At 47.3% G+C, this 12412-nt stretch overlaps 1 protein-coding gene across 8 annotated transcripts in view; it reads right to left on the bottom strand.

Annotated features, from left to right (window-relative positions):
* ARHGAP32 (Rho GTPase activating protein 32) overlaps positions 1-12412 on the bottom strand; it is a 239498-nt gene that overhangs the window by 128543 nt on the left and 98543 nt on the right. For 5 of the 8 annotated variants that reach the window (XM_048328557.1, XM_048328558.1, XM_048328554.1 and 2 more), the window contains exons 3-5: positions 3323-3414; positions 2234-2275; positions 1763-1847 (exon numbers count right to left, since the gene is read on the bottom strand). In XM_048328557.1, the coding sequence (XP_048184514.1) occupies positions 1763-1847; positions 2234-2275; positions 3323-3414 (219 nt within the window). Of the gene's footprint in view, positions 1-1762; positions 1848-2233; positions 2276-3322; positions 3415-7189; positions 7329-12412 lie in introns of those variants that run through there. The other 3 variants (XM_048328555.1, XM_048328560.1, XM_048328561.1) reach the window with 2 other exon arrangements.

Here is a 12412-nt window from a genome sequence, read left to right as displayed (position 1 = left end):
TAAATAGGTAGGGCTTTTCAGATGTGGTGGAAACAGAGCACTGACCCTACAACACACACAGAGTCTCAATTTTATGGCAGTTCTTCTCATGCTGCCACCAGCCCCTGTTTTCTTCCTGGTTTCATAGCACAGACATAGATAACAGCTCAGGGCTGAGATAACCAGTAACAGCTCAATAACCAATACCATTTTTATTTCCTGTGCTACATCCTTCCACAATTTCTGTTTTTCAGGAAGACCTCCTCTGGTTACAGCCTCTGGTCTGGTTGTGCCAGGGGACCACAGAGTAGGAGCAGGGAAAGCTGCAGGAGCAGCAGTGACACCACAAAAAGCAGTGCTAAACCACTCCTGCATGTGGGAATTTCCCACTAGAACGCGCTCCAGGAAAACCTGGAAAGGATGCATTACCTGATTTTGCTTCTGCCTCTCACAAACGTAAAAATGAACCCTGCAGGTCTGCCCTGCCCTCCCGAAAACATCCCAGGAAATGCTTAAACCCACAGAAGAACTAATTGCTGGCCATCAAAAGGATGTGCCATGCACAGCTTGTGCTCCCTCTCCAGCTGCACATTGTGCTGAACATCCCTGGATGACATATGGAGAACTCAGAGGAGCACAGGATGTAAAAACCACACCTGTGTGGACACAGACCTGCTCCAACATAAAACTCCTCTCCAGAATGACTGAAAAATTAGTCCTGTCGAATCAGCAAATTACCAGGAGACAGAGAGCAGGGACATGGATCAGTCCTGCTGCTCCTACAGAAAATGAAAATAAAGAGCTTTCAGCAGAGTGAGGACTGCTCCTGTTTGCCCATTTCCCAGGGACCCCCACGGGAACTGAGCTCTCTGCAATCTATTTCGTGCCCAGTATTTTGTGTCACTGGCTCTGCAGAGCCCACAACACCAGAACCAATCCACCCAGAGCCACCACGTGTGAGCAACAGCAGATCCCAGCCACAAACAGGACCCAAGCTCCTTCCCAGCCGGAATTTTACAGAGACAGAGAAAAAACCCAGCTGCATAATTCTGCTTGCAAAAGTGTCAAGTACAGCAGCATGAAAGGCTGTAAATAATTCACTCAGTATTACAGGAAATGTTTTACAAATGAAAAGGTTGTAACCTCCTTTTGGCTACAAGGCTGGCAGATGCTGGAGGCATTCCTGCTCCTCTAAGTGCAGAACAAAATGCATCCTGTTTGTGAGAAACTCCTGGGTGTCAGCCCTCCCTGGAAAATGCTTCTGCCTGTATTCCTGAGGGAGGGATCACAGAGGAGCAAAGCCTGCACACTTGCAGAAATGCAGCTCAGGCTGACGAGCAGTTTCTGGTATTTTGATGACACAGCTGCTGCAATGCACAATGCAGAGCTAAGGGAAGGGGTAAATTTGATTTATTTATATTTACATAAATACATTCACACAATTGTTTAATCACACACACACGCAAACCAAAAATACGCATGCGGTGATTACAGATGACTCAAGAATGAATGTCTGATACAGTCTTAAAACAGTGACATCAGCCAAATCCAGTGGAAATAAAACATCTCCAAGCTCAAAGGAGAGCTCCATATGACTGAGTGCAGCTTCTGCCCCAGCACATGGAAGCAATTCCAAATAAAGTCTCTACAGCTTTAACTTCTTATCACTAAACATTTGGCAACAAACCAAATAAGCCTCAGTGAGGTCCTTCTACGCCTCCCCACCGGGTCAGCCAGCAGGAAGCACAAGGTGTTTTGTGTATAAAAGAAATCCAAGACTCACCTGTATGTTGCCAAAGTCCACGTTTTCGTAGTGGAAATGTGCACACTCAGCCATCTTCGGGAAGTGCCCCTTTGTAAAGGATAACCTGGAGCACACCAAGAGCACACCATCAGATGGATGCAGATCACTCAGCAGAGATAAACCACAGGTACTGATACAAAACAACAACTTTCTCATCCTAAAGCCGAGGGAACACAGGGATTTGTTGATGTGATGCACCAAAACAGGGGGAAAGGAACCGAGTGCGAAAGGAAAGCTGAAATGCCAAGTGGCTTTTCCACTGCAGCCCTACAGAGCCATGTGTGACATTCCAGCAGCACCACATCCCACTGCAGCCCTACAGAGCCGTGTGTGACATTCCAGCAGCACCACATCCCGCAGGATTCCGGACACGGAGCAGGGACAAGCAGCTGCACCTCACAAATGCACACCCACAGCCTTACACGAGACACGAGGAAAGCAGAACTTTACCTGTGAAAGGCATCACAGCCCATCAGTCCCGGGGGGATGTATCTGAGGGTGCAGAACAAACTCTATTTATCCTTTGCCTTTTGAAAATTCAAAAGTCAGGCATAATTATTCCCAAGTGTCTCCAGTCACACTGGTGGCTGCCAGGGAGCTCCTCTGGCTCTGCAACATGCTCCTGCTTCTACTGAAGCTATTATAGACTCCTATAGATATTCCTGGTGGTGAGCCAATGAGATTGTCATTATCTAGCTCCCTCTTCCCACGGGAATACAAGTGGGAAGTGAGATGCAGCATCTGGCTGCTCAGCACTGGAACAAAGAGCCATTTCCCTCTCAGCGGAGCACTAGAGGAGTGAGCTGAAGGCTCAGATCCATCAATCTCGGGGAGTTCTGCTCCTCAAGTCAGCATTTTTAGCCAAGCAATATTGATTATTTCTGATCCCCATTGCTGCAAGCATAATGACTTGGTTTATAGTCTCTGGGAGACAAGCAGAGACAGAAATACAGCATGAGCCCACAGGAAAAAAAAACAAACTGTGAGATCAGGGAAGAAAAAATATCCCTCAGAAGGGAAAACTGTGCAAAATCCATCCAATGAAGTTACAGAGGGCAGAACGCAAAAAGAAAAGAGAAAAAAATATCAGATAAAAGATACATCTAAGCCACCCACTTGTCCTGGTTTAGCTTTCCAGAGCATAAGGAGACAGGGAAAATTATCTCATTTACACATTGCCTGGGCTTCTTTCGAGATTTTTCTCTATATATGTTCTATTGTGGGGTTTTTTTTAGTAATCACTTTCAGGAAGAATCACAAAAGAAAATTAAAAACACTGCAACAGTGAGGTTCAAAACTCTACCTAGATTTGTCTCTATGGCCAGAAAGAGGAGAGAGAGCCAGCAAAAGTTCTCATGTCCAGTTTTAGGTTCCATTAGCTCAAACTGCCTTTGTTCCACACGGATTTTGGTTGCTCTGCTGAAGATCCACCATCACAAATTGTTGCTGAATGCCCTGCACTGCAGCACAACAGCTAAAACTCAGCACAGCAACCAGAAGCCCAGGAAAGACACGAAAAGCACCAAACTCTGCTCTTACTTTTTCACATTCTTCACTTTCATGCTGGCCGTGCTGCCGCAGGAGCGGAGCGGCAGCTCCCCCGGGATGTCCGGAATGTCGGCTCCTCTGGCCTGCAGGGAAGGAGACAGGAAAAGCACAGCAGTTAAAACAGGGCTGCAAGCTCTGGACTCTGCCTGCTGAGCAGGAGCCCCTCTGTTCTGCACGGGAGTACAAACCTCAGTGTGCTCAAGTTGAATTCTGCCTTTTAACCAGGGAAAACTGACCCCTGGGATGGGCATCAGGGAGGTGACAATCCCTTCCTGCCCCAAGCCTTGCTAACCCTTGCTATAACTGTGAAATCCAGTGTTTAATTCATTGCTACTTCGGCTTTCTAAAGCAGAGATTTTCAGAGGTGGGAGTGAAATAGATATTCACAAACTCCACACTTGGACTCCTCATTAAGTACCTGATTTCCAGACATCTGTGCATTTAGACTCAGGCAGAGGCACTGCAAAAAGCTGGATTGCTCACACAGTGGAAAACAAGTTAATGACAGAGCTGCTTATATGTGGGAGGTGAACTTCCAAAATAGATGTTTGAAGCTATTGGTTTAAGTGCTTGAGGATATTAAAATTCCTTAATCACTAAAATTCATTTACTTCTGTGAGGCCAGAACTCCAAACTCCCTCCTTTCTGTTCTGTCATACCTTCCCATCCCTTCCTTCTTCCAGCTGCCTTTTCTAAGTCATGAGCTCTGCTGGGGTTGAATTCTCCATCACAAGGGACACAAACACTCGGCTCCACGGTTTTCTCCCACTGTGATCCAGAGGAATGAGGGGGTTCAGTGAGGCTTTTATGGAGAGAGCAGTGATCAAACAGCAAGACCAGCAGAGACTTCACAGAGCAGGAGGAGAAAAACAAACCCTAATCCTGGCCAGACACTGCCCATCAGCGATGTGGGTGACACCAGCTGAATGAGCTTCTTCTGCTTTATACAATGCACTAAAAACATGAATAATGTCCCAAAGAGTGAATGCTGAACCAAGAGGAAGAAGGGCACTTCAGTGTTACCTCCCTTACAGGCCTGGAACCAAAAGGCATTCCATCAAATCCCTTTCCTAACGACAGCAGCAAACAGGTGATTGTCCAGATGCTACATCAGTCCCAGTGGTTCTGAGCTGGTCCAGCAGCAGATCTGAACAGTTGGATCCATCCCAAAGCTGTGACTGACAACAGAACACAGCTGCACTCTGCAGTGTGAAATATGGAGAAATTGGTATCCACCCCCAAAGCTTTACAGTTGGACCAGCACAACCCAAGCTGACAGCCCATGTGTGGGATGAACACCAGGACAATTTCTGTCACCCCTCCCTGAAGCTCCCATTTCACCCTGACATGGGTCACCTGCACCTGAGCTTCACATCACCAAGGACTGCAGTAAGTCCATGGCATTCTCCTGCTTGTTTTCATCAACCAAAGCAATGGGATTCATCCCACTGAACCCCAGACAGGCACAGGGGTGAGGCTGCAACAACGTTATCCATGTGAGGGTCCTGCTACAGTCACCAGGTGTTGGGGTCCCTCCCCTGCCGTGTAGCCCTGGGAGAGGGGCCCTGAGGGCACAGACACGGGGTTTCCTGTCCCTGCTCAGCCTCGTTCCCATTGGTTGGTTTGTGTTCCCTGCGCGGGCAGAAGGACCCTTGGTCCCGTGACTGGAACAGTTCCTCAGCAGAGCTCCGGCCATGCGGCTGGAGAAATAAACATCTCTGAAACAGCTAGCAAGAATCTGTCTGTCCATATATATTTCCTTTCCACGGGACTCCTGGTTTGATATATGCGTGTTGCAGTATCCCCACTGCAACAACCAGGGACGCTCTGGTACTTCGAGTCCATTCCCCTGCTTCAGACATGGGAGGAGAATCCTGGAGTGGTTCAGCTGGGAAGGGACATTAAAGCCCATCCAGTCGCATGGGCAGGGACACCTCCCACCATCCCAGGCTGCTCTCAGCCCCAATGTCCAACCTGGCCTTGGGCACTTCCAGGGATCCAGGGGCAGCCACAGCTGCTCTGGGCACCCTGTGCCAGGGCCTGCCCACCCTCCCAGGGAACAGTTCCTTCCTAACATCCCATCCAACTCTGTCAGTTTGAATCCATTCCCCCTTGTCCTGTCACTCCAGGTCCTTGTCCACAGTCTCTCTCCATCCTCCTTCTCAGACCCTTCAAGCTCTGGAAGGCCACAATTAGGTCACCCTGAAGTTTCTCTTCTCCAGGCTGAACAATCCCAATTCTCTCAGCCTCTTCTCACAGCAGAGCTGGCTCCATCCCCCTGATCGATCATCCTGGTGCCTCCTCTGGACAAAGCCAAGCAGGAGCCCCCATTCCCCTGGACACAGGGCTCCAGGATGAGCCTGGCTCTGAGGAGATGAACACCCCGACACCTGCAGCCACCCACCAGCAGCTGCACCCATCCAGCTCCTGGTGTTTCCAGCACTGCCCTTAGAAAATCTGCTCTGAGAGAGCTCCACCCTTTGAGCACTGAATAAACCTGAGTCCAGGTCAGCCACTCTCCCAGCTGCACCTCCCACAGCCCTGACTCCACTGTCCCACAGCTCTGCACAACAGGCACAGCGGCTCAGCAGAGGAAAACACGAACAGTATTTGTACACTTAAATAGACCTACCCTGGGCTGACTGACTTACTGAGCACACAATCACTTCAGGATGTAATAAGACACTTGAGAGTCTCATTGTGAATTAAGAGGATCATCAATTTAATAAACCTTACAGGTCTTTTACATAAGAAAATAACTAATTACAAGAATAAATGTGTCATTCCAATAAGCTGCTTTTCGGCCAAGCTGGATGTGCTTGCTTAACTTTCTAAGGAACAGAATTTCTGTAGGAAGAAAAGTAATTTTTCTTCTCCATCAGCAGTAAGAGCTGGTGGGATACAAAAATGGATAAACAATCTGACAGAAAACGTGGGCTTCAAGCCAGTTTGCAGCAGTGGGCAGAGAGCTCCCTGGATCTGACTCAAAGCAGCGTAGGCAAAACTCACACCTCCAGGAGCCCGAAATGCCAGCACCTCTCTTGGAAAAGTTGTATTATCCTCTCCTTCCCAGTGGAGCTATGTCCAAATCGAGCTGGATCTCTGCCTCTCCCATTTCCTGCATCCAGTTAACTGGACAACAGTGAGATGCAAAGCAGTAATTAACTCCAGGGGCTTTTCCAATTAGACCTGAGCTCCATGGACTGTGCTGCAGAATAACGATCTCTCCAAGGCTCACAGGTGAGGCAAAAGCACAGAAAGGTGAGTAAGGGCACAGAACCTGTGCAAGCTCAAATCCTTATTAAGAGGTACCAACACCAGAAAGAAACTTGGTGAAGAGGCAGATACCAAAAAAGAAACTTACTGCAATTTTAGAAACTGTATTACTTCTAAATAGCCACAACTCCTTTCCATTCAAACCAGAGATACACAGCTACATTAAATAGACTTTATTCACTATTTTGCACCTGTTTTGATGCAAAACTTGGCATGCAGCATGCAGGTTACTCTCCCCTCGAAACACAAACAAAACCCTCCAAATGAGATTTGTCATCTTTTGTGCTTTGTGTCACAGTAATTTAATTTAAAAAATCATTTTGAAACAGTTGGATTATTTACATCTGAAAATTAGCTACCTGGCATCATCAGTGGCTTCTCACTTCCCTATTCTCTACGCATCGCTGTGCTGAGGAAACCTAGTAATTGCAGAGCAAATCTGTTTATGCAAATTGTTTAGTCCCATTTTCACAGCTGAGTGTCACTGCTGTATCAATCTGCTCCGGTCCAAAACTCGGTAAACAAATTAGAGCTCAAACCAGAACTCAGTGAATTGATTTATCAGGAACCTCAGTCTCTTACCTTTGCAGGGAAGGCTTTGGAGCGACACCACTTCACCAGCTTGCCCTGAACCAAGGAATTCTCCTTCCTAAAGCTGCACTTGGATCAGTAGCAGTTGAGACAATATTGCAGAAACTCAGTATTTTGTCACAGACACCGGCAGGGATTGCCAGGCAGGGAGATCCCACTAAACCCTTCCTCCAGGGAGGAGGAAGAACGCCTGTCTGCCTGTCCAGCCCTCCCGTGGATCACAGGATCACAGAATCCTTCAGGGTGGGAAGGGCCTTTAAGATCAAGATCATTACTCACTGCCACCACTGTGTTCACCACTAAACCATGTCCTAAGGTTCCATATCTACACATTTTTTAACACTTCCAGGAACAGTGACTCCAGCCCTGACCTGGGCAGCTGTGCCAGGGCTGGACAGCCCTTTCCAGGAAGAAATTTTCCCCAATATCCACCCTGAGCCTCCCCTGGCCCAGCCTGAGGCCGTTCCCTCTCTCCTGTCCCTGTTCCCTGGGAGCAGAGCCCGACCCCCCCCGGCTGCCCCCTCCTGTCAGGGACTTGTGCAGAGCCACAAGGTCCCCCCTGAGCCTCCTTTGCTCCAGCCTGAGCCCCTTTCCAGCTCCCTCAGCCGCTCCTGGGGCTCCAGACCCTTCCCAGCTCCATTCCCTTCTCTGGACACATTCAAGTGTTGCTCCTAAACTCCCTGGGAATCCAAGAGCTCTCACAAATCAGGCTGTTTGGCTTTAAGCATCTGAAATTTCTAGTCTTTTTATTTATAGACATGATTTAGAAAACTTCAGCTTTGTGCTCTCTAGCACACAAAACCTTAGTCATAAATAATTTATATCTAACGATTCCACTGCATAATAAGAAAGGATTTTCTCCTAAAAAGTCTCCTTGCATTTATCAGAAAACATGTCAACCTGTCTCACTCACGTGCAGAGACGTAACACAATCTGAAAATACAGGTAAAACCCAACACAACAGTCCAGTGAACACAACGTGATGAAGTTTCCACCTTGGTATCCTCCACAGGGGAGAATATTGAACCAGTGCAGAACCCACAGCCCTCCTCCTGCTGCCTCTGACTTACTCTGGGATGCACAAGAAACCCTGGAATCCCACCGTAATCCCACAGCTGGTTTTCCACAGGACAACAGAAAGACCCCTGAGGAGGCAGCACAGATACACCTCGGCAGGTGGCTGAATCCAGGTGGGATTTCTGAAAGCAGGAATTTAATCCAAGGTTATCAGGAAACAAGAATAACTATTAAACAGGCACTAACATTTATTCATCTTTCCACTGTCAGTCTCTCACCAAAACCAGTTTGGAGGGACCAGATTGCTCTGGATTCTGTCAGCACATGGCCGTGTTTCTAAAAACAGCAGAGCTGATTCTAAGTGCTGCCTGGTTTCCATGACAGTCTTTCCTTTACATCATCTTCATTTCCCCTCAATTTTCTTGGAGGGAAAAAAATACAAAGAGAGGAAAAAAACCCAAACACCCTTCAGAGCTCTCAAAAAACCCAAAGCTTTGTTTCAGTTTTACTTTTTTGCTGGAGAACAGCAGGGAACAGAAATGTTGTTTCAGGAGAAGTCATTGCTCTGTAGGAAGCAGTAATTTCTTCCCTTGGCACGAGGAGGAATGAAGAGGCCTGAAGTGGGAGCTCACATCCAAGGACATCAACAGCTACCCCAGATTCTGGGTACCAACTCACTACACAGCTGGCTCAGCATCCACTCCTTCCGAGAGTTTGCTCTGCAGCACTAAAAAGAAAGTGTCCCACAAAAATCCCTGCTCCCAGAGGTAGAAGGTGCCTGCAGCCCCGTCCTGCTCTCAGGAATCACTGCCCAGGAATTCGCCTGGAGCACAATGAAGGAAGAAATTTGGCCATCTCAGCTTCCACCGCACAGCCTTTAACACACTCCGGGAAGAGATGTTTCTCTCTGCTCTTCCTTCAGATGTTGCAACAACTACCCTGTTCTCCACAATAAAGAAGTCAACAAAGGAAAGGGAAAATGCTTCACTAAACTGCAAGTCACCATGTCCAAGCTGCTCCAATTAACTCCAAAGGAAAGGTCCCAATTCCGCAGCATTTATCCCTAAAAGGATTGAGATGTACTGAGCACATCAAGGCTACAACACTGTTTTGAATGGCAGAAATATGTGGGAATGGATGAAGAGACAACATTCACCCCAAAACGTCAGAGGTACAGGGGCAATATGATAGAAATGCAAACACTTGCCGAGTTCTTCATGTTACCACTTTCCATGGATTCATTTAGTGGAACCAAATTAAAACAAATACAGCATGGCTCTGTCACGTTAGCACATTGCAGCTACATTTTTCAGAGCTGCTTAAGATATTGGACACATTTAAAATAAAGAAGCAACACCCAGCTCAGGCACCCAGGTCTGACAATGACATCTTAAACAAAAATATGTGCTTATTATACTACAGCAGCTTTACCAGAGAAGTTAAAAATAACATTAAATATCCCACTCCAATCCTGCACTTCTTAATTGACCAGGAAGGCTGTGGTCTCCCCATCCCTGGAAGTGTTCCAGGCCAGGCTGGATGGGAGCAGCCTGGAGCAGCCTGGCACAGTGGAAGGTGTCCCCGCCCATGGCAGCGGGTAGAACTTGATGGGCTTTAAGATTCCTTCCAACACAAACCATCCTGTGATTCTGTGATTTTAAGGATTAATCCTGTGCTGTTCATGTTCTCATCAGCAGAGCGCAGCACAGGCACATTCAATAACACCCAGCACAAGGATGTTTTTCAGAGTGAGAAACACTGGAACCTTTTAAATTTTGTAAATTTTTTTTCAATTAAAGTCATCACTTAGCTCCTTCCTTAGTGCAAACATCCTTTCTGGCTGGAGGGGTGCTTTTGGTGCAGAGCTCAAGGCCAGGATGGCTCAAGTAATTAGGGGCAGTACTGACTTTTTAATTTAGATCTCAGTCTGGGGATTGTGGAATGTGGAGAAACACTCACCCAGCCAGAGATGCCTTTAAAATCTCATGGCAACTGAGATAACAGGATAGAGGACAGGAGTGAAAAAATGACAAGTGCTTACAGTAGGGAAACTTTGAACATTGGCAATGCACGTTCTTAATCCCATATCTAAGAAATCTGCATTCAATAAAGACATTTCAATGTGTATCATTTTGTGAGCTTAGAACTTTTAATTCCGTTTTCCACGTTCCCAATTCCGAATTGCTCCAACTGCATGGCATGTATAAAAGGGAATTCTCTTTTTTTTAAAGGACCGCACAGAATGTGCTTTTTCTACTCCCAGCATCTGCACTAAAAGGGGAGGGGGGGGATAAGAAAAAGCTAAACAAAAAAACCCCAAAACTTTAAAGCATTGCCATGAGCTGGCAAATTCAAGGAAACCTCTCATTCCTAAGACTTTGCATCACACAGGAGTTAGCCCAGGGCATCCATTTACCATAGTTTAAAGGATCAGCCTGGAATGAGCAAAGAACAAACTCTTAACTATTTGTCTACTGTGTTTTCAAATAAAGATCTGCAGCTCATGGATATGCAGTAAAACCTCCAGCTCCCATATGAAACCACTGAAGTGGAATCCAAGACATCAAACAAGCAGCTTGGCAGCTCTGAGCACCTCCTTTGGCACTGCCACTGTCACTGTGACCAACATTCACCTCTGCACAGCAGCTTGATTTTGTGCCATGGCAACATTTCCCCAGTGAGCCTCAAAGACATACACGGATTTTGGATTTTTGCTGATTCTCTGCACGTGAATCCAACGCACCCAAGGGGTGCTGGTGATTCCCAGCCAAACAGTCCCACACTTGTGTTTTCCTTCACAGAATCCACAGTTTTAGGGGCTAAAACAGATGCAACCAAGCACAAGTGAATGGTCAGCTACTGAGGGCAGCATTAGCATGATAACTTCCCGACAGCCCTGAGTTTGGATCTGACATTCCCATAGTGAAGCCTGATTTCCATTCCCAAAGCCCCGGGCCCAGGAGCTGCAGGGTACAGTACACAGCCTCACACAATGGCAGAGTGCCTCAGGAATGTACTTTCTTTAAGAACAAAAATCCCACATACGATATGCGTGGGAAAGGCAGCCAGGGTTAGAGTCCTGCTTCCGTACAGCCTACAAAATAAACTACAGAGAAAAGCCACAGAAAATAGAACATCCAACGAGAACAATACTTTTGATTCCACTTTCTTGTTGATAAAAAAAAGACCCCAAAGATCCCAGCTACTGCTTGATGCACAGAGGGAGGAGGGGTTCCTAATTATGGCTTGGATATAAAAGGACAATTTGGACCTTTGGGTTGTTATGGTGGAAAGCAATTTCTCATCACACAAAACCCAACAGAGATGGATTCAGGCTCAAACAAGGAAATCCCACTCTGGTAAGTCCCCTGGCCACAGCCAGTGATTTTGCAAATAACAGAGTGATATTATGTTATAGGTATAAATCAGATTAGCAACTCAGGAGTTGTCCCAGTGCAGCAGCAGCAAGATGGGGAAGGTGGAAAAAACGCAGCCTGACGTTCAACCCCAGCATCTGAGTCAGTACAATTAACAGGAATTTATATTTCTGTGTGTTAAGCCAACGTGGGCTCAGCTTTTGTTTACAGAAAAGAGCTGTTTCCAATGGCATGAGCACAAAAGTGGGATCCCCTGCACTCCCTGCCCAAAGCCCTGGAACAACACAGCAATGTGAGGAATGTGTCTGCCTGCAGCATGCAATTTACACCATACCCTGTCCATAAACTTCTGACCAGCACAACAAAGAGTGGCTTCATTAACTCTGTCCAAGGGTGTGGGGAAAGCTCAGCCTGGGATCACACACCAGGCCGCAAAAACTGGGCAGGACTCCTCAGTCCTGCCTTCCCACCAGGAAAGGTGACACATGCTGGAAATGTGAGGTGACACTGCTCTCCAGAAATGACCTGGTGACACTCAGGTGAGGTCAGAACAGGACACTTGATGCGACAAGAGCTGGGAAAGTGAATAAAGACCATGGAGATGCTTCAAGAGCTGGAGCCCCTCTGCTCTGGAGCCAGGCTGGGAGAGCTGGGGGTGCTCACCTGGAGAGGAGAAGGCTCCAGGGAGAGCTCAGAGCCCCTTGCAGGGCCTAAAGGGGCTCCAGGAGAGCTGGAGAGGGACTGGGGACAAGGGCTGGAGGGACAGGACACAGGGAATGGCTTCCCAGTGCCAGAGGGCAGGGCTGGATGGGATATTGGG

The sequence above is a fragment of the Corvus hawaiiensis genome, chromosome 25 (genome assembly GCF_020740725.1).
Source record: "Corvus hawaiiensis isolate bCorHaw1 chromosome 25, bCorHaw1.pri.cur, whole genome shotgun sequence".
In the NCBI taxonomy this organism is placed as follows: Eukaryota; Metazoa; Chordata; class Aves; order Passeriformes; family Corvidae; genus Corvus; species Corvus hawaiiensis.
The sequence above is the reverse complement of the archived record's forward strand: the minus strand, read 5'-3'. Positions and strand labels throughout refer to the sequence as shown.